Genomic DNA, 19,703 nt, shown 5'->3' on the forward strand with positions numbered 1-19,703 from the left:
TATAAATCTTTGTTTTACTAATGCACATCACACCCTATCATTGCTTTGCTGTAAAAATCTGAAAGGGCAGGTCCAGCCATGATGACTTTTGAAGTACCTCCAACCTACAAGGTCCATGTGGCCTTGATTGCTTCATCTTGTCGATTTGCCTGCACATCTTCATGAAGATCAGATCCTACCTGTCTGAACATGCAGCACAGCTCCTGGTACAGGCTCTCATAATATCAGGCTTTGATTACTGCAGCTCCTCCAGGCAGGCCTCCCTGCACATACGTTCAAACCTCTGCACATGATCCAGAGTGCGGCGGCACATTTGGTTTCAAACCAGCCAAAAACAACACATCACCCCATTGCTGCGATCACTCCACTGGCTTCAAGTAACTGTTGACTCCCAGACCCTCACATTGATGAGGAGGACAAATGAGCAGTACCATCTTTGTTAACTTTTGAAGATACACAGTGTTCAGACAAGCAGAAAGTATCTCTGACAGGTAGAAAGACAGAATACACTGCTTATCAAATAAATAAATCAGAGCTGCCACCATGAAGTGATTAATTGATTACTTGATAAAGATAAAAGATAAAAATGAAGATAAAATGATTAGTTGTTTTGTTGTCAATATAATGCAAATTTGAGCCAGTCCTAACTATTAAATACATTTAAATATACCATTAAATTATAATTTACGTATCACATTAGAAACTCACTTTCTCACTCTGTTGCTGAGAAATCACCATGCTCACACAGGGAAGATGTACTGCCCCCCAGGGTCCACATAATATCACTGCACCTAATTACAAAACGTGACTCCTGCAGAGCCTCATCAGTTCAGTCATCACAGCTACAGTCTCACAGTGAAGGCAGCAGTCAGCTGCAGGGCTTTTAAATGAAAATGAGGATGCCAGAGTAACAAAACAAGAACTTTATTTATTTTATTTTAGATTTAAAAAATCTACAGTTGTTTACATATACAATAATTGAGACAGGTGTGGGAATGACAGTATTGTAGTAGTGACAGTTTAGTTCAGACGAGTTTTTTTCAGCCTGGAGTTTTCTGTTGCTGCTTTACGCTTACGTGACGGTGTGCCAAGAGCTTCTTCAGAGGGAGCCTCAGTCAGGTAGTACAGCTCCATAGATGGGGTCGGCTCCTGGAGGGAAGAAAAAAGCTCTTAACATAAAATCTGGTGCAACTAACTTTATTCTGACTTCATACTAATGAAGTGATCTTACCTCTTAGAAGATATTTAAAATATTGAACTACTTCACAATCGTCAGAATATATGAATAAAACATGTGTTGGGGTACATCTTTGCAGTTTTTCATGCAGCTGGTTGAACTGAAGCTACATCCTGTTAACCTAAGATTTAGTTATTCAATCCACTGACCTGCATGAGGTAATCTGCAATGTACTCTGGCTTCAAGCATGTGACTCCATGTGAGGTAGCCTCTGATAGATCAACTCTGAAGTCTCCCGGCTTCAACCGACTGAAATCTGCAAACAGGTGTGTGGCCTCCTTGTACAAGGACGGGGAGGGACTCGGCAGGACCTGGAGAGAAAAATTACAGGTAAGAACTACAACTTCACTATGTTTACAAAAAGAACTTGTCAAAATACAGCCGAGACTGTGGTCTAGGTTTCATTGGTAGGTAGGTAGTATTGGTTTTAGGTTGGTAGGGGAACTGGGAAACTTAGCTGGCTCTGCCCACTTCCCTTCGTAACTGTGATATGTCACAACATCCTTTTGATGTGTTCCAGTGTCAAAAATGTTTCCTGCTTCAGTTCTTGTGCCAGCATTCTGCTCTTGCATGAATGCTCTCTATGGTAAAAACTGAAAGTTCTCAGTCTCCAGAGATATCCAGCCAGTGCTGATGGTAAATGTAGTCAATTGAAGCAATAAATTCCCCAGCAAGTACTGTAGTGACCAAGAAAACTGAGATTTCCTGCTCACAGAGCTGTCGCTGGCAATGCCTACATCTACCAGGATGTATTGCGAGCAAGCTTCTGACAACAACTCCCATGTTGCTAGAGCAAGACTGATATGTTGTTGGCCTATATTGACTTATCACAGATATGTGGGGGGGTCGGTTTGCCTTTATTTGACAGGTGAGGACCGATGCTCTACCAACTGAGCTACAGGGGACCCCAATCACAAGATGCAGTAAGAACAGATTTTGCACCCGGGAAACTGTGAAAATGTGTGGATCCAAATAAACATATTGTGCAGAAAATGTGGGTGCTCATTTTTTTTCAATGGTAGAATCTACTACTTTATTTCTACAAGAAAGAAAACTTCATGAAACTGCTCGCAACAAGGTCTGTTGGTTGTCTTGAAAAACCAGATCAGTTCCACACTGAAATGTCTCACGGTGTATTTTTTTTATAAGCTTCTCTCTGTTTTATTCTGTTATTGTTATGCACAACCACTGCCAAAGGGGAAACATGCTCTACTGGAAGAATCTTAGTTGACAGAGGGGTCTCTGACTGATGATTCAACTAATCGACTTTTTGAGGGCAGCCCTACTTACAGGAGTTAGATATTAGGAGAGACGCTGTCCAATTTGCAACTTTTTTAAGAGGCCGTCTAAAGAAGAAAAACAACATAATTTGTCCTTTATGGATTACTGTTTCCATTTTCAAGTCTGACAATCAGCAAATTGTTTATCAAACAAACAGCTACCTTCGCCAAGCCAGACTGCAGTAACCGCCTGAAGCCTGATTCTCTGTTAGTGTCAATGTTCAGGATTACAGTCCATCCACTGAAGGCTCCCTGAAATACAGAAAAAGAACATTTAGTAACCTTTAATATTCAAGTAGTAGATAATAAAATAAAGTGTGTGCCTGTGCCTTTAAGTACCCCTTGCTCAGAGCATCCCTGCAGGGCTTTTCTCCAGCGCATGGCAGCTAAAGCCAATCTCCTCTGCTGGGAGGTGATGGAGGGTAACGCCTCCAGAATGGAGCTACTGCCCCACTCATAGTCATCCTCCTGGAACACACACAGAATTTTGTTTGTTTGCAGAGACACTTTTTTTTCCCAATTTAGTATTTTTTCCTATTTTGGACAATGGACCATTTTAGCAGGTTTTCGAAAACCTAAGACTTTTTTTATGCTGAACCATAAATCTGAGTCTAATGTCAAAATAAATAAAATGTCAGAAACTGTATTTTTAAATGCACATAGCTAATTCCAAATTTTCAGAATAAGGGACAACAGGACATTATTCGGCATGCAGCTCATTAAACCAACTTTAATATTACATATCACAACATATTGTAAATGCAGGGAGAAAATACATTGTTATACATATAGAAATATAAATACATTGTTAAATCTTCAGATCCTGACCTGGATGAAGCGACCCACAGAGCGGCAGGCCTCCAGGTACGAGCGGTGCAGGATCCATTTGCCGGCCGCCATCGCTGCCAGGTACTTCTCGTTGCGCAGAGGAGTCCCAACGATAATGTGGGAGCAGCTGGGGTCAAAAGACTGCTTGTCCAGGACTATACCACCTAGAAAGAGACGTATACAGAAAGGAAAAAAAGAACTATAGATAAGGTATGCTGTACCTAAACCGGACTCATTGTTATATTAAGATATGTGAGATTATTATAGACTGCTGAGAGACAGAAATATCACTTTGAACTTTAGTGGCAAAATTAAACACTGTTTTCTTGAAGAATTAATGTTTCTCTTTGTAAATGCTGCTTTGGTTAAATATATAACACAGGTTTCAATAATAGTTAAACTGATGATGTACAGTGGTTAGAGGAAGCATCTGCAGGAGGAAATGTCCCAGAACTCTGGAGGCAGATCCTCCTTTTCAGTCATCGGGGATTTGCTCATGTCTTCAGGCCCGTCCACCACTCAGGACTATAGCAGCACTGGTGCTCCTTACTGAACATTGGTGGAACACCAGCACAAATTTTAGAAGCACCACTTAAATTGACACGCAAGGGCCCTCTGCTAAGGGGGCCTGCAACCTGATCCATGAGTGATGTAAACCATTTGCCATTGCCACCAAGTCACACCTGACTCCCAATACAATCCTGTCTCCTTTAAATCAGTTTGTTCCATTTGTCGTTCTATGAATAAGTAGATGTAAAGAGAGAGCTGCAAGAGTTGTTAATAAAGCTTAACTGAGAGAAGAGTTTATCATAATTTGATTGGTCACAGTTAACCACAGGAAAGGACAAGTTTCATTTCGTGTACGGACATTGAACAGATGTTCACACGTTTTTGTTTTTTGTTTTGGGTTTTTTTTAAACGTGGAAAACTCACCAAGCTCCTCTATGAGGTGACTGTAATCAATGCGTTCCTGAGGGCTGAGGGAGGACAGCTGAAATCTGGGTTGCTGCTTTTCTTCCTCACGCTCCTCCTAAGAAAAAGAAAGAAAGAAAGAACCTTTTATCACCAGCAGCTTATTTGAAAAGAGAAAGAACAGAGAAAGAGATAAAGAGATGACATTGGGTGCATGTCACAGCTGATGTGCTATGTAGAGCACTATATAATATATATATGTGTCATGTAACAGCAGTTGCATGTGTGTGCAGATGTTTGGGGACATGTTGTTAATGTTAATATGAATCTTCACCTGTGGCTCTGGTGCTACTGGGGGGTTGGCGAGTGGGAAGGCGATGCTGGGGGCTTCAGGAGTGAGGATGCTATTTTCTTGGTCCTGTTTTGGAGGTGTCACCACTTTCTGGCCCATGCACCGATCTATGACATCACAAGCAGCTGGGGGAGGACACAGTGATTACAGTGACAGTCAATTTTATTAGTTAAACCTGAACTTACAGTAACTTCCAAACAGGTGCTGCAACTGGAGTCTGGGGGCGTTACGTGTGAATATAGCAGGATAGTCAGTTGCTTGGCCAACGGTGGCTGCTTGGAAAATTTTAACAGAACACTGAAGTTAGAACTTTCCTAAGTGAAAACTTCCAAACTGTTGGTGTGACCGGCTCCTGATCTCTTACCCATCTCCACCAGCTCAGAGTCTGTCATGGAGTCCCGGAGCCCAGGGTTGTTTTCTGCAGTTGGGGGAGGTGGAGGTGCGAGGAGCTCAGAGTGTTGTGAGGGACTTCCAGGCCACTGTAAATTATCAGCCAGCTTGGCCCTCTCCTCCCGGGCTGTGGGGTCGTCCCACACTATCTGTTCACTCTGAGACAGCTCTGTGTTTATGTCCATAGCTGCCTCTCTGGAAACCCTGAAATCAGGATAGAATTTTTATTTTAATTTGTATCAGTATTCTTTTGTTTTTATCCATTCTATTGGTTTTTATTATATTTTGTCTTTTTAAAATCTATTTTATCTAGTTCTTAGTCTAGGTTTAATTTCACTATATTATTAATATTGCCTTAAATCTATTTTATTGTATGTCACAGTCAACAGTTCTTTGTTTTTACTCTCTATCTGAAATAGAGAGAGTATGTAGTATATATAGAATATCTATTTCACTCTATTACAGTTTTCACTTTCTTATTGTTGGTCATCTGTTAAGCACTTTGAATTGCATTGACCTGTATGGAAGGTGCCATACAGATCAAGTTTGATTGATTGACTGAATGAGGTGAAGAGGTGAGTGAACCTCACAAAAATTTAAACATTTGCTTCATCACACTCTGATCTGTTTGAACTTCTCATTTAAAATGCATGAGTTTTTGCACAATGGTTATAACAATGAAATGATAATTAGATTTACTAATTATTAGTAATTGTTTAATTTGTTATTTTATCATTTGTTTATGTAATATTAAATAATTTGTTTATAAAGTATGTATTGTATCATACCTGATATCTATCGTTGTATACATTGTGACATTTTATTAAATATTTATTAATGATTACCAAAGGATTTATAACATTTTAAGAAATCACAAACATATATAGAGAGATGACCAGATATCTGTAACACTTTCATGGTTAATAATTAGTTTGTAAACCATCCATAAACATAATTTGGCTACTATAAAACTGCAACTGATGATTATACCTTAGGAACACCTCAGGTACTTCTGTGTGTAACTGTTATGTATGTGAATATCCCGAGGGCACTTACTTCAACCCAAAGCATGATCTTTCACTAAACCCATTGAAGTAATTTTGTTTCCTAAACCAACCCTACAACTGTGTGCAACATTTTGCAAATCGGTAATAAATACATCATAGTGCATCTGTAAACATTATTTGGGTGGCTGTTACAAAGTTGAAACAAATGACTAACATTTTTAGAACTGCTTAATAAATGGTTTATAAAGCATAAATAAACTTTTTTTGAAGATTGTTTAGAGTAAATAAGTATTAACTAAAGTTTCATTGACTAAATTTACCATTTAATAATGACAGTTTTTATAAAGTGGTACCAATGACTGTTACATCTTTATTTTTCAACGTGTCGGATTCCTTACCTCAGAGCCTCCAGAGTCCGTCTGTTCCCACTTCGTCCAACCCGGCTCCAATCAGGTGTGTGGGGACTCGAGTCGGCCCCTCCTGATCCCATCCTGCGGAGTCTGACTGAGGAACGCCTCTCTGTCGTCAGCTTGGTGGCTGACATTATCTCCTGGAGCTGTCTTTGCAGGTTCTCTCTCATTTCTAGAGTCTGTGAAATATCTGGATGCAAGAGATAATGAACAATGTTCAATAATAAAAATGTCTATCAAGTACATGCAAGAGCTTTGTGGAATTGAATCAAAGTTGGAGAAAGACACCCACCACTTTTCTCTGCAGCATCATGAGTTTCTTCTTGATCTATGCTTCCATCACTTACACGACGCAAGGTTGTATCTTCTGTGGTTGTAGCTGCTTCTGTAACATGTTCACACTGAGAGACAGATATTTAACAATTAAAGGAGGCACCCCCACTTTAATGATTTAGCTCCTCTCTCAGAAATTACTGATGACATAATATTGATTCTCATATGGAATTGAAGGCAGAACAGCATCTTATGTTCTCTGAATCGTAGCCATAACATACAGAGGTGAAATTACACATTTAGACCCACATTTTTTTTTCACTTACCACAGTGCTGTCTTTGCGCTGTGTTCGTGTTGAAGGTGGAGACCTCTGAGAACTGTTGGGCACCTGGCTGAGGTTCAGGCTCATCTTGGGGTTGAATGTAAAAGGATACAGAGACTCGGGGACATGCCTCTGCTCCTCAGCACACTGCACGAGATGACATGGGTAACTTGTTAGCTATGAACTTCTGTGTATGGATATGTACCGTGTGTGCAGTCACAAAAATTAACCTAACTGAATGACATAGCATATAAATATCACTTTGTGCATCTTCTTCAAGAGATAATATTTTTACAGGCTTGTATAATTAATGTCAACAAAACATTTTGCCTTACTTGTTGACAGAATGGGACTGGATTAAGGATTAAGTTTCCTTTGTGGTTGATGTTTAGGTTTTGACATCACTAGCTGCTCTTGGTTTCAAAATGATCTCTCTGAGAGGTCACAAAGTGTCAAGATTGGTCACAATGTGTAATTCCCAATTGGTAATGCCCAGTCCTCTTTCCTCCCCATTACAAAGGGAGTTTCTCAAGGTTCAGTCCTTGGATCAGTCTTATTCCCCATTTATATAAACAATATTGCATCTCAATTGTACAATTGTAATTGAAATCCATCTTTACACGGATGACACTGTCCTTTATTGCTGTGCAAACTGTATTCATGCTGACACTCTTTCATTTACACTCCTACAAAAAAAACCTTCATAACTTAGACCTGGTCCTAAACCGTGAAAAGAAAATATAAGCTCGATATCATTAGCCATCAGCCTTGGATCAACTGTATCTGAGGCAGTGTGTGATGTGTTGACAAAAACGCATAATAGTAATTTAAAACACAAATAACAGGCTACTAACTTAGTAATTCACTTCAGAGGTGAAACAATGAATTGATGAACTGACTAATCTTTGAAGTAATTCTCAAATCTGTTGGTTTTCTGTGCTTCATGTCAATGTAAACCTTTTGGCGGAAAAAAAATACATTTTTAAAACAGCATGTTTTTGCCATTTTCTAAACTAAATGATTAACTAATTGATTAACAAAATAACCAACTGATTAATCAATACTAAAAACAATCATTAGCTCCAGTCCCAATTCATTTACTTACAAATGAAAATGTATTAACTGCTTTCCAAAGTTTGTGAGCAAACTGTCCAATAACTTCCTGTGCAGTGCACTTAAGAGTAGAAAACAAGTTGACAAGTAAATTAGAGCTCGGGTTCTACTTTACTGTGTTTTGTTAATGGGAAACTTACAGCCTGCAGCCAGTACTGAGAGACCACATGAAGCCCTCTCTCCTTCACTCCTCTGTATTCCCGGGTGTTGTCCCCTACACGGCCCTGGTAGATGTAGTGTGTCACTGTATCATCACAAGCCCACCTAAAACAAGTTGATAAATAGATGTTTGTATTATTGTGTCTATATTTACTGGAATAGAAATGAAAGGATGTGTTCACATTTTCAAGAGACCCCTTCGTAAAGAAATTTCAACACAAGTGACAAAACTCCACAGTCCTTCTTCTGTGCAAAAATAAATAACTAATGTATTTAAATATTTATTATTGTGTAGATATGAAGCTTCTGCAGTCTGAATCAGACCGATATAGTGAACACCTTCCAAAGTTAATGTGTCTTTACTTTGAAATTCCCTCTTTGGGCCTCCAGAGGGAAAGAAAAACGGCTGAGTCGGGTCAGAGCAATACAAAATTGGTACTAAAAACACATTCACTTTGGAAGATGCACACTCTGTCTAATTCAGACTGCTGAAGTCTGATTAACTTCAGACAAGTTTTGGAATGTATTTTTCTTAAGAACAGGGACTGTTTGTTCCTTCGTCACCTAAAAATAAAATAAAACTGATTTCAGAAGGGGTCTATTTGGAGAAAAAAAATGATTACATAAGTTAAATACCTGAAGTCAGCTCCGAGCGAGGCAGCGATGGCGTTGAGTTCACTCTGCATTCTGCTCAGCTTCTTTCCCACACAGATTACAACACCAGTCAGAGGACCAGCCTCTTTTTCTTTTCTTACCTTTAAACACAGAAATAAGGTGACATGGACAGTATGTATGCTGCTCTCACATATGTCCACTATCTCTTGTACTATAAATGAAGTTTTCCTCTACTATGTGGCAGGTATCGGTAACCATAAGAGATCCTCCATCAGTGTTATTTGTAAACAGAATCACTTAATATGTCAAACAGGTCTTGTGTTAGTTTACCTCCTTCTCAGATGTCTTGGTGAATTCTGGGCTACCAGAGGTAGCTTGCATATCTGAGATGCCATTTCGGGCGCTATTAGCCAGAGCCACCTTCATGTTCCTGTTGATGATCTCAGTCAGTGGGGTCTCTGGCGTCTCCACTGTCCCTCCTGGTTTGGACTTTCCCCCTGGAGTCTCCAATGCTCCTAGTGCATCCTGAACACAAAAGGTACACATATTCATAGGATTATCTTTTATATATCGATTTATGACTACAAGCCTATAACATTAAGTAAAAATTGTAATTGTAGCAGCTGTTGCTGCTCACTGTGTCCCAACCTTTATATTGAAGGAGGGCCTGAAGAGCTGGTCTCTGCTGAGGAAACGAGAGGGAGTGTCCAGCTGCAGTGAGGGATCTCTCTGATGGGGGGTCTCTCTGCTGCTCTCCTGGTTTTGTTTAGGGGTGTTGATGTCTTCTTTGGGCTTCATCTTGTCCACTAAGGAGCGGAACATTTTGCTCTGGAAGCGACTTACATCCAGTGGAGTAACGGCCTTAACGGTCTGGACACCAAGCAAAGGCAATTCTGGAGAGACACGTGCTGGTGGAGGCATGGTGGGATTCTGGGAACCACCAACAAAACTTCCATCATCCCTATCTGTGGAAGACCACAACAAAGTCAGTGAACACTTGCCAAATACATCAGACACCAAATAAAATGCACTGCAAAATCACAGTTATGTAGCAAAACTATGTCTTACTTAATTTAGGTTACTCAAACATGCCTGGCAAAACTTACTTTTCTGTTAAATAAAATAGACTCATTGGTAATTTACAATTTACATCATGTTCTATATCCAGCCAATACAAATAAAGCATACCATTACATCCATATAGAGAGTTTAAATCATGACACTCTTCTAACCTGGTGAGGGTGGCAGGTCAACTAGAAAACGCCCCTCCTCTGCCCTCCGGCCGGTTCGAGCAGACTCTAGTATCCAGCGCACGGTGACAGCTGGGAGCCCCCATTTCTTTGCTGCCTGGTACTTTGTGCCTTCGGGGGTCTGCAACACCAGATGAGTGCTGGCCATCATGCCTGTCTTCTGGTTGGCCAGGCGCACAAAGTAATCCTGGACACTACAGGAGGGGAAAAAAAAGATGATGATTTAAAGACAGGTAGTTCACAATGGGCAAGCAGGACACATTAGCAAGCTTCAATGGTGAGGGTTTTTTTTTCCACTTGTAAGTGGGCAAAATCTACTTTCCTGAAGTCATTTTTTTTACTTGCCCTTGTACAAATTGTTTTATTTATTGGTGGTTATCTAATAACAACAAACATCTAAGTTACCGGTCATATTTAATCTGAGGCTGCAATGTCTAAAAATGTCTGTAAATAGTACAAAATGTTTATCCCATTTCGTCAAAGTCCAAGGTGATGTCTTTAAATGTCTTGTTTTGTCAGTCAATCGCAAGGATATCTGGTTTAATTTGATAATAATTTCCACATTTGAGATGCTGAAAACAGCATTTTCTGCACTTTTTGCAAAAAAAATTATTTCAAGGGTTAATCGATTATCAAAATAGTTACAGTAGTTTAATTCTCTTTTGCCAGTTGCCCATTTAGGCAAGTAAATTGCTAGATTTACTTGCTCAACATAGCATTCTACTTGGTCTGGGCAATCCTTAATAGTTGAACCCTGATGAGGGTAAAGGTATGCAGGAGAGAGAACAATGTCAACAGCCAATGACTTACTCTACATTTATTTAACAGTGGTAACAACACCCCACAGCTGACAGCTAGAAAAATGTACAAATTGACATTTGTGAACTGAACTTGAAAACAACTGCTATTACAGCAAGTAAATGCAATATACTTAAAACTACTGGTAATGTTATTACATTTTTATTAGTGTCATGTGGGTTCATTTGAAATCACCAAAGTCTCACATTAATACAAACTAACTAACAGATCAAGGCAGCAGTAGACCAGCAACTCATTAAAATGACTGTTTCTGCCAAAGGAATCTGGTGGCTTTGCAGAGAGCAATATTTGGCTTCTATAACAGCCTTTTCCCATTGGAAAAGGCTGTCTGACAGCAAAGTAAAGGACTAAAAATCTAAATATAGTGTACACATAAACTGATATTGAGTTAGTTAGATGGGACTATTTTTGGGGTGGCTAAAATATGCTTTGGTGCAGTACATCTCTTAGTTTCTGATTCCAGTACTCCTGCTGGCATGCTGACCGCCATCTACTGTAGGTAATACAATAATAGTATATAATAGTATAGCTAACAGTACAACAGCATGTGTTAGCATGTGTGGTCAGACAACAGTGTAAACATACTTGGCTCCAAGGTGCTTGGCCAGCTCCACCAAAGACTCCCTCTCTGCTCCGGTGAACTGGCTGACAGAGAGGACACAGTCTTTGAGAGGTAAACGTCCATCCATCACAGGAACAGGGGTGAACAAAGGGTTGGAGGACAGCTGCAGAACACACTCCTTCTCCACACACATGGCCTGAACATTAATATGAACATTTCTGTCAGGTATCAAACTTAGAAAGCTTTTCATGTCACATGAAACTGACAAAAAAATCTATGAAATTATAACCAACAACTGTTTTCATTATCATGTGATCTGACAATTATTTTTGGTCTAACCATTATTTAGAAAACATGAAAAATCACATGTTCCTTGAGCCTAAGATGTCAACTTCAAACTTCCTTGTTTGGTCTGACTGGCAGAACTCAAAACATATTTCATTTTACAGGATAACGCAACAAATCTTCTTTGACCAATCATTTTTAGCTCAAAAATTGTTACCGTTGCCTCAAAAATGAGATAAGCAACAAAAAGATACTCCTTATTAAAGGATGAGTAACAGACCATTTTTGTCCAGATCACATTAAAATCAACAGAAATGCCACACCATCCTTCCTACTCAAACAAAATGAAACTAGATCTGAATTATGATCTCACCAGCCAGGTATCAGTGACCACCTCGTCCACTGTGGCCTCCACTGAGCAGCCCAACAGTGGCACCACTGCATAGTCTGCCACAGCACGTGTACGGCTCATTAGCACCCTGCCTCCATTTTCTGTCACCAGCAGAGAGAGCTGGGCCTCGGACTCCGTGCCGAAGCCCACGAGAAGGAAACACTTCCCAAAGAACAGGCCTGCTTCACTGGCTTCGTGCAGGGTTGATTCAGGCTCGGCTACTTTGGTCTGGTTCGATGACCAGCGTTCAGGCTCTGCAGCTGCACTAATGGATCTCCTACTGTTGACCTCTCCTGGTGGGGGCATTTCAGCTGGAGGAGAGAGGAAAATTAGATTATCTAAAACATATAAAACTAAATTTTGTAAAAGCTCCAAGTGAATCCTTCAATAACAGGTACTTACCTACTGTAGGGTCGTCATCCATGTATTGTGAGAGCAGATCTTCCTCTGCTTTCTTATGCCTAGGAGTGTTGGGGCTGGCTGCAGGGGGACCAGCTGAGGCACGAGAAGTTGGAGCGTGATGGGCAGGCACAGTAACAGCAGCCACAGCTGGAGGCAGACAGTCAGGGTGGAAGTAACCTGCTTCTAGGAGAAGACTGCCTTTGGAGAAACTGTCCAGCAGCCACTGCACTGTTACTACGTGAGGTCTGGGAAGTAAAAAACAAGCCAAGTTTATTAAAGGAAACTAAAAAGTAAAACTAGGTGTGACAAAAACATTTGTTAACTGAAATAAAAAAAACAAAAACTAGACTTAAGAGAAAAAAGAAAACTGTGACAATATTATGTACCGTATTTTTCAGACTATAAGGCGCACTTAAAATCCTTTAATTTTCTCAAAAATCGACAGTGCGCCTTATAATCTGGAGTGCCTTATGTATTAATTCTGGTTGTGCTTACTGACCTCGAACCGATTTTATGTGGTACACGGTGCTCAAAAATCTGTCAAAATGTTTTAGTACGACTTTGGTAAGCTATGAAGCCGCACCGCTTGATGGATTGTCGGAGTATTACGGCTACCGTAGTCAGGAGTAATACGTACTGTGTTTCAACATAATAAAACGGTGTGTGTATAAGGACCCCAAAGTGGCACTTGTTAAGAGACATGCTTACGAAGCGGATTTCAAACTCAAGGCTATCAGTCACACAGTAGAACATGGGAATAGAGAAGCTGCGAGAGAATTCAACATTAATGAATCAATGGTACGGAAGTGGAGGAAGCTTAATGCGCCTTATAATCCGGTGCGCCTTATGGTCCAAAAAATATGGTACTTACAATACAAATTACAATAAAATAAAAATATAAAGGAAATGTCTTTAGTTTTACATGAGGAGGCACTGCAGCATCTGTAATTAAGACTCTACATAAAAACTGAAACTGAATTCAAAACAAAACAAAAAATAATAATAATAATGATCTAAAACACAAAGCTGTTCTGATATTCTAATAAATACATAACATCACCTGAACTTTTAACATACTGCAAACATGCTGAACTGCAACAGTACTCTCCATCCAGGGTCCTGTAAATTTTACTCAATTGTGACTACATATGATGTAAAACAAATGTAACAATATGCACTGAAATTAAAAAGAGAGAGGACTTAAGGCAATATAGTCTCTAATCACTATTTTGAACCCTTTTTAATAAGCTATTGTGAGGCCCTTTTGCCTTTAATTTGTAGTAAGAATCCCCATAATGTCTTGTAGGCACATTTTTGTAGCACTTCACATTTTCATTACATTGGGTAAAATAATCAAATCAAACCTGATTCTCTAATGATAACACCACTACATCAAATGGAAAATTCTAGCACTACTAGTCTTACTCACTCTTGTTCAACAAATATACATACACTTATGCAAATATAGCAGCAATCTCTAGTTGCTAAGCTGACGGTGGGTTGTTGGAAAATTTTAACATATCGACCGACCCTATGATTCAGTCTAAGATGTATATGTGCTATATATGTTTAGAGACCTTGCAATTTAGCACTTTTTATAGTTTTGTGTTTTATAAAGGTTCAAGCAGACAAAATAAGTGAGGATGAAATAAATAATACGTAAAGTAATAATATGTGCAGTTCAGACCTGTGTGTTGCTTTGGACAGAAAACTGGTGAGGTCCTGGTCCAGGTCTCCCATTACCACATGTGTGAGCTCCTCACTGGGCTGGTTGAAGCGCAGACCTCCTGCAGCATTCACAAGACGCCGTAACTTCTCCAGTTTCTTCCCTGGCAGGCCACACAGATACAGCTGCACAAGATTTAACACGTGATCAAAACCTCAAATTTGATTTTCACAGTTTTAATAAAGAGTCAATCTACACTCTGTAAGAAAAGAAATATTCTTCTTACCTTACAGCCATCTAATATATCATCAGCTGGGCAGACAGTGAGGTCCAGACTATCCATGGGGTCTGGAGCTTCCAGGCGGCTGACGCTGCCGTTGGTGACGGCTGTGTCATTTACTGGCAGGCTGGCGTTGAAAGAGATGTGGCTCAAGCCCAACAGAGATGGACCGTCTGGATTTGAAAAACATGATTCTTCGTTATAATATATAACAGACTTTATGTTGCACCCAATCACTCCACAAAGATGTAAAAGTAGCATTTCTAAGTACAATAAACAACAAACAAGTGCACTATCAGTCTGTGGCTCACCCTCCTTTTTGTTGGTGCCAGTAGGAGTGGAAGTGTGTGGTCGAGTCTTCTCTGATGTGTTACGATGCACAGTGTACCGGCTCACATCTTGACAAAAGCCCTTCTTGACACTGTCAAACAGCCAGTGCAGAGACACGCAATACACGTTCCACTTTCGTGCACACTCGTACTTCTGACCTGCAAACAAATACAAGCACTCAGAAACACACTGACACCAGTAAGGGTACTGTGTCCAAGAATGTCAAGATTGCTGAAAATCGAATTTAAATACTTGTTGGTATTTATTCATTGATATGTCTGACTTTCAATTAGATAAAAAAAAACAAAAAACAAAGGTATTACTTAACATAACACACACTGTAATGAAATGCATACATCTATTTTAGAAAAATGAATCCCCTCCCACTTTTAAGCTGTTCCTGGATCAAATATCACAATTCTGAAAATTAGACTAAGACAATCTATTCTACAGACTATTTTTTTCAAGAACTTCGGTTCCCATTATTTTCTTACTTTTCCAAAGGAGATCAAAAATTAATTTGGATGCTTCTTGGCCTTTTTGAACTTTGACTTTATTTCTGCCTAGAGCTTTTAAGGAAATACATAATAAGTTATTAAAGTTTTTCTAACATATAATTCTGTTACTCTTTGGTTTTTGCACACTTTAGTGCATTTTTAAGTATACTTATTTTGGTTTATGGGGTGGAGGGAAGGGATGAGGAGACATGAGGAAACTCAGTGTACTCTTAATGCTTGTATGGTTACTCATTGGTGCTGGTTGTGGTAAATGAAAAGACGGTGAGATTATTAATTAGAGAATTATTATTCTGGCTTTTTTGGTCAAAATGAATAACAAATGTCCACCAAATACTTAATACTGTTTGTATTTTCATCTTCAGCAAAAGCTATAATATAGAATTGAACATATGCAAACAAAAGACACAAGAAATCTAATGTTCTATCACTTATTGTGTGTTACAGAGGTTTTTTTTAAGTTGGGAAAAATTGGCCAATGTGTTGAAACTGCTTGTAACTTGCCTGTTGGTTCATTAACGATGAGGTGTGTGCACTCGTTCATTTTGAGCTGACCGGTGTAGGTAGCTCCATGCTGCTCACAGAGCCGCTGCACCTCTTTACGCTCGACGCTGGAAAGACCTGTCACACAAACTGTGCAGCCACGCAGCACAGGGCACAGATAGTCCTCAGTGGGCAGTTCTGTATACCTGTAAAGACTGAAGGGGGCAGGGTTTCTTTTTAACAAAAAGAGTTCATGTGGCCACAGATACATCACAAAAACCAGTATAGTTTTTCATACCTGTCTTGAGACTTCTCCCAGCAGGCTTTGACCCATTCTGGCAGCAGAATGGGTTTGCCCAGGCTGGCAGCTACCACGTATTTCTTGCTGCCCACCTCTCCTGCTATCAAGTGTGTGACGGATACATTTAAGTCAAGATAGACCCGTCCACCCATGAGTTGCACCAGATCCATCACCTCTGTCTGCAGAGAGAAACAGGCAATCAGACAGAAACAACACTCAGCTGACTGACATCTTCTGGTACACAAAGCCACCCTATAAGATTGTTACCAGCTTTGGAAAAGGTCATGAAGAGAATTATTTTTGAACAAATTCAAACTTATTTTGATGTAAATAACTTAAACACAGATTATCAGCATGCTTGTAGTCCTGATTATTTTACATGCACACCTCTGATGCTCGGCAAAGTGAGCAAGTTAAGAGGAATTTCATAGCTGTAGTCTTACTCGATTTCAGTTCATCATTTAATGTGATAGATCAATCTTTGTTGTTAGAGATGTTAAAACAGCATAGCTTTACTGTTGCTGCATTAAGCTGATGAGCGAACTACCTGACAAATAGCAGGCAGACAGTAGCTTGTCAAAGGTCAGACAGATGTGACATCTTACTGATGTATTTAGTGTTTATTACACTGCTGATTTAAACTAAGCAACAATCTGTTAAGTATCAGACACAGTAAACTAACCCGTGTTGCTTTATCCAGACTTGTGCAGGAGATAGTGATGTCAGCCATGGCCATGTTATAGACAGGCTTCTCTGCTCTGGGGACACATTGCTGCTGCTGCAGGCAGTACAGCACCACCAGTGGGCTGACGACTCGGCAGCCAAGCTAAATGACAGTAAAAAGTGAGACAGAAGAATTACTCCCCATGACAGTGTATTACCAATACTTGTGAAACTCAAAATCAAAAATTTGATCTATCAAATATGGAGTCAGACCCGTTCGCAGTGCAGAAAGGCTGGGCTGGTGAAGCTGCTAAAGACAAACAGAGACTTGTCATCCTGTTCCATCTGTAAAACAGCATCTTCATCCACGGTTTTCAAGTACTTTTCAGACTGCAGCTCCAAAATGGCCTGTGTAAACATGAGACAAACATCATCAACTCCAAAGAAAGAGCTGCAGCAGAAAATGTAATCATGAATAATAAGTTGGAGTCAGACAATGGAGATTACCTCATACGCCTTGACAGCATACTCAGTTTTTTGTCCTTTACTCTCCACAAACTTCACAATGAAGGCTCCCCTGTCTTGTTTGGACATGATCAACCTGGAAGTGAAATAAGCCCAGCAGACAGACTTAACATTAGTTATAATGTCATTAGCTGCCTTTAGCAGCCTCTGAGTTCATAATACACCTTTTTCACAGCAGCTGTTTTACATGAATAGTTGAGTAAACACAGGTGTTACTACTTATAGGTGGATGGTATAAAAAGTACACCAATACAATTTTGACCTATGGTATGAATTTTGACTATATTGTGCTGACTGGTAGAGCCCTCGCTTTGCTTGACCAAAAAGGGTCCATAAGTTGTGCCTGGATTCATGCTTCGTGTCCGTCAGTGTATGTGGAGGAGTTGCCATGACACAGAGCATGAGAGAACTGCAGGATTATGATAAGTTACACCAAAATGTTAAAAGAACTGATCACGCCGGAACGTTGACAGATTTTTATGTGACAAACTAAGCTAAACAGTTAAACTACATACAGACAACTTTGGTTTATGATTGATTTGTTTGATCACATTAACTTATTTTTTTTATTTTTCGTGGTGTTGTTACAATGGGGTGTAAGTGGACAAGAATGTCACCTAGGACATAACTAATGGTCACAATCTGAAGGATCGCTTTATTGAGGAAGATCTGATTTTAAGATTGATGGAGTGAATGAGTTGATCAGATAGGAATATACAGATGTTGAGCTTCTGCATGTATGTAGAGTAGATGGTTATTGGAGTGAGTCTTGTTTAGTATTGTCTTCTGCTCTGTCTTTCTCATGTTTTGTTTTGTTGTTAGGTTTGTGCGCCTGTGTTGTTATTGTGTTTATTATATATAATCTGAAATCTAAATAAAAGCCTTAAAAAATAAAATAAAGAGTTAAGTAATAGCTGACATGCAGTTGCCATACCAGTGCTTTACCCCTTCAAAAGCATTTACACTGACATTTTACAAAAACTAATATACCGTGACATACATGCCATTACCGTCAATGCACCACATTATACCGTGACTGAAATTTTAGGCCATGCCGCCCGGCCCATGATCAATGATAGCAATTAAACTTCAGATCTATTCAGGTCAAATAGTCAGGGTGCTGATACTGTGCAGATTGGCTCACTGGAAAGGCTCTGCTAAACTAAATGGGACGGGACCTTAATTACTGCCGTGAAAAGGGTCTATTCATTATCGCGTACGGATAATATGCAATGATCCTGCGTCGTATTTTAAAGCTGCTATTGATAAACTGGTTATAGATTAGCACTGTGTTATATGCACACAATATTAGCTCACTAAATGCAGTACAGTCCTGCCAGCTAACCATATGTTTACTTACCTCCTCTTGAGCGACTCAGGCTGTCAGAAAAATGCGCAGTGCTGATGCTGACAGTAAACAATATGAACCCCACCTCATGAGGAACTAGCTTACGGTGAGTATGGCTTGTCAACAAGAAACTGCACGAAAAGTAGGAGCTTATCTAATGGTACTGTCAGGTTGACAGAGCCTGCGTTAACGTCTTAGAAAGGAACTGTTACCGATTAACGTTAGCTAACATTCAACAAGCCTATAACGATAAAAAAAAATACTTCACAGGCCATTAGAATTCATATTATCATAAAGAAAATGTTACTAGTTTCCATCGTGTTGAAGAAATTATTATAATTTTTCTCATAATTTTGCTGTTAATGGTAATAGTTTAGCGAAATTAAAACATCACCCTTGTTGTTATTATTCGCGCCAACAGCGCAACTTCCTGTGTCACTTTGTAATGTGACCGTGTAGGTACACAGTATTCTTTTTATATGGTCGTGTTTACAACCCAACATTTGCGAAACTCTCACTATCTCTTAATGGTGCGTATTGTACAAAGTAAGTGTGTTTTATGGTGCCACAAGGCTGTGATTAAGTTCTGGGAGGGTTTAAGGACAAAAAACACGGTTTTGTCAAGGTTTGGGTTAAATTGATCACTCTCGCGAGATCTTTTGTGGGTCTGGGGTTCCTTTCTAGACAGGCCTACACTACTATATTATTTTTCACTGGTAAGCTACAAACCTAAGTGCATGTTCAAAACTTATGGAGATCCTTGCATTATTACCTAAACTCCAAACCCATAAACATAGATTTCCTTTCCTACAAATAATATCGTGAAAGCAGCAATCTTGAGAGAGAAAACGATGAATTTCGAATTGACATCATCATTACCCAGTTTTGTGTACACAAATTTCATACACTGAGGAATCAGTATTCTTTACTAAACAAATACACAAGAAAGACCAAAAATGCCCATGCCAGAAAATTCACTGTACT

At 39.5% G+C, this 19,703-nt stretch overlaps 1 protein-coding gene across 1 annotated transcript; it reads right to left on the bottom strand.

The window, feature by feature from the left end:
- Nucleotides 1-910: 910 nt before the first annotated feature.
- topbp1 (DNA topoisomerase II binding protein 1) lies at nt 911-19,146 on the bottom strand. The gene is made up of 28 exons (XM_084747599.1): nt 18,732-19,146; nt 17,354-17,447; nt 17,120-17,254; nt 16,866-17,009; nt 16,181-16,362; nt 15,904-16,097; nt 14,866-15,042; nt 14,561-14,727; nt 14,296-14,459; nt 12,609-12,853; nt 12,189-12,517; nt 11,554-11,726; nt 10,132-10,343; nt 9,548-9,864; nt 9,230-9,424; nt 8,921-9,039; nt 8,266-8,389; nt 7,016-7,159; nt 6,709-6,817; nt 6,405-6,606; nt 4,974-5,203; nt 4,592-4,734; nt 4,279-4,375; nt 3,346-3,509; nt 2,857-2,985; nt 2,680-2,769; nt 1,387-1,548; nt 911-1,149 (listed from the first exon to the last, which is right to left on the bottom strand). The coding sequence occupies exons 2-28, from the start codon at nt 17,438-17,440 to the stop codon at nt 1,021-1,023; spliced, it is 4,563 nt and encodes a 1,520-aa protein (XP_084603725.1). The 5' UTR covers nt 17,441-17,447; nt 18,732-19,146; the 3' UTR covers nt 911-1,020.
- Nucleotides 19,147-19,703: the final 557 nt, after the last annotated feature.

This window comes from Lutjanus erythropterus, chromosome 21, assembly GCF_056507025.1.
Source record: "Lutjanus erythropterus isolate fLutEry1 chromosome 21, fLutEry1.hap2, whole genome shotgun sequence".
In the NCBI taxonomy this organism is placed as follows: Eukaryota; Metazoa; Chordata; class Actinopteri; order Lutjaniformes; family Lutjanidae; genus Lutjanus; species Lutjanus erythropterus.

Excerpts from the sequence above, each read along its gene's own strand:
- topbp1 (XM_084747599.1), bottom strand. The coding sequence starts at position 17,440 with ATGTCCAAACAAGACAGGGGAGCCTTCATTGTGAAGTTTGTGGAGAGT. Across the intron at positions 12,854-14,295 it reads CTGTCCAAAGCAACACACAG|ACCTCACGTAGTAACAGTGC; the intron begins GTCTGAACTGCA and ends TTTACTTCCCAG. Across the intron at positions 9,425-9,547 it reads GGCCCTCCTTCAATATAAAG|GATGCACTAGGAGCATTGGA; the intron begins GTTGGGACACAG and ends TTTTGTGTTCAG.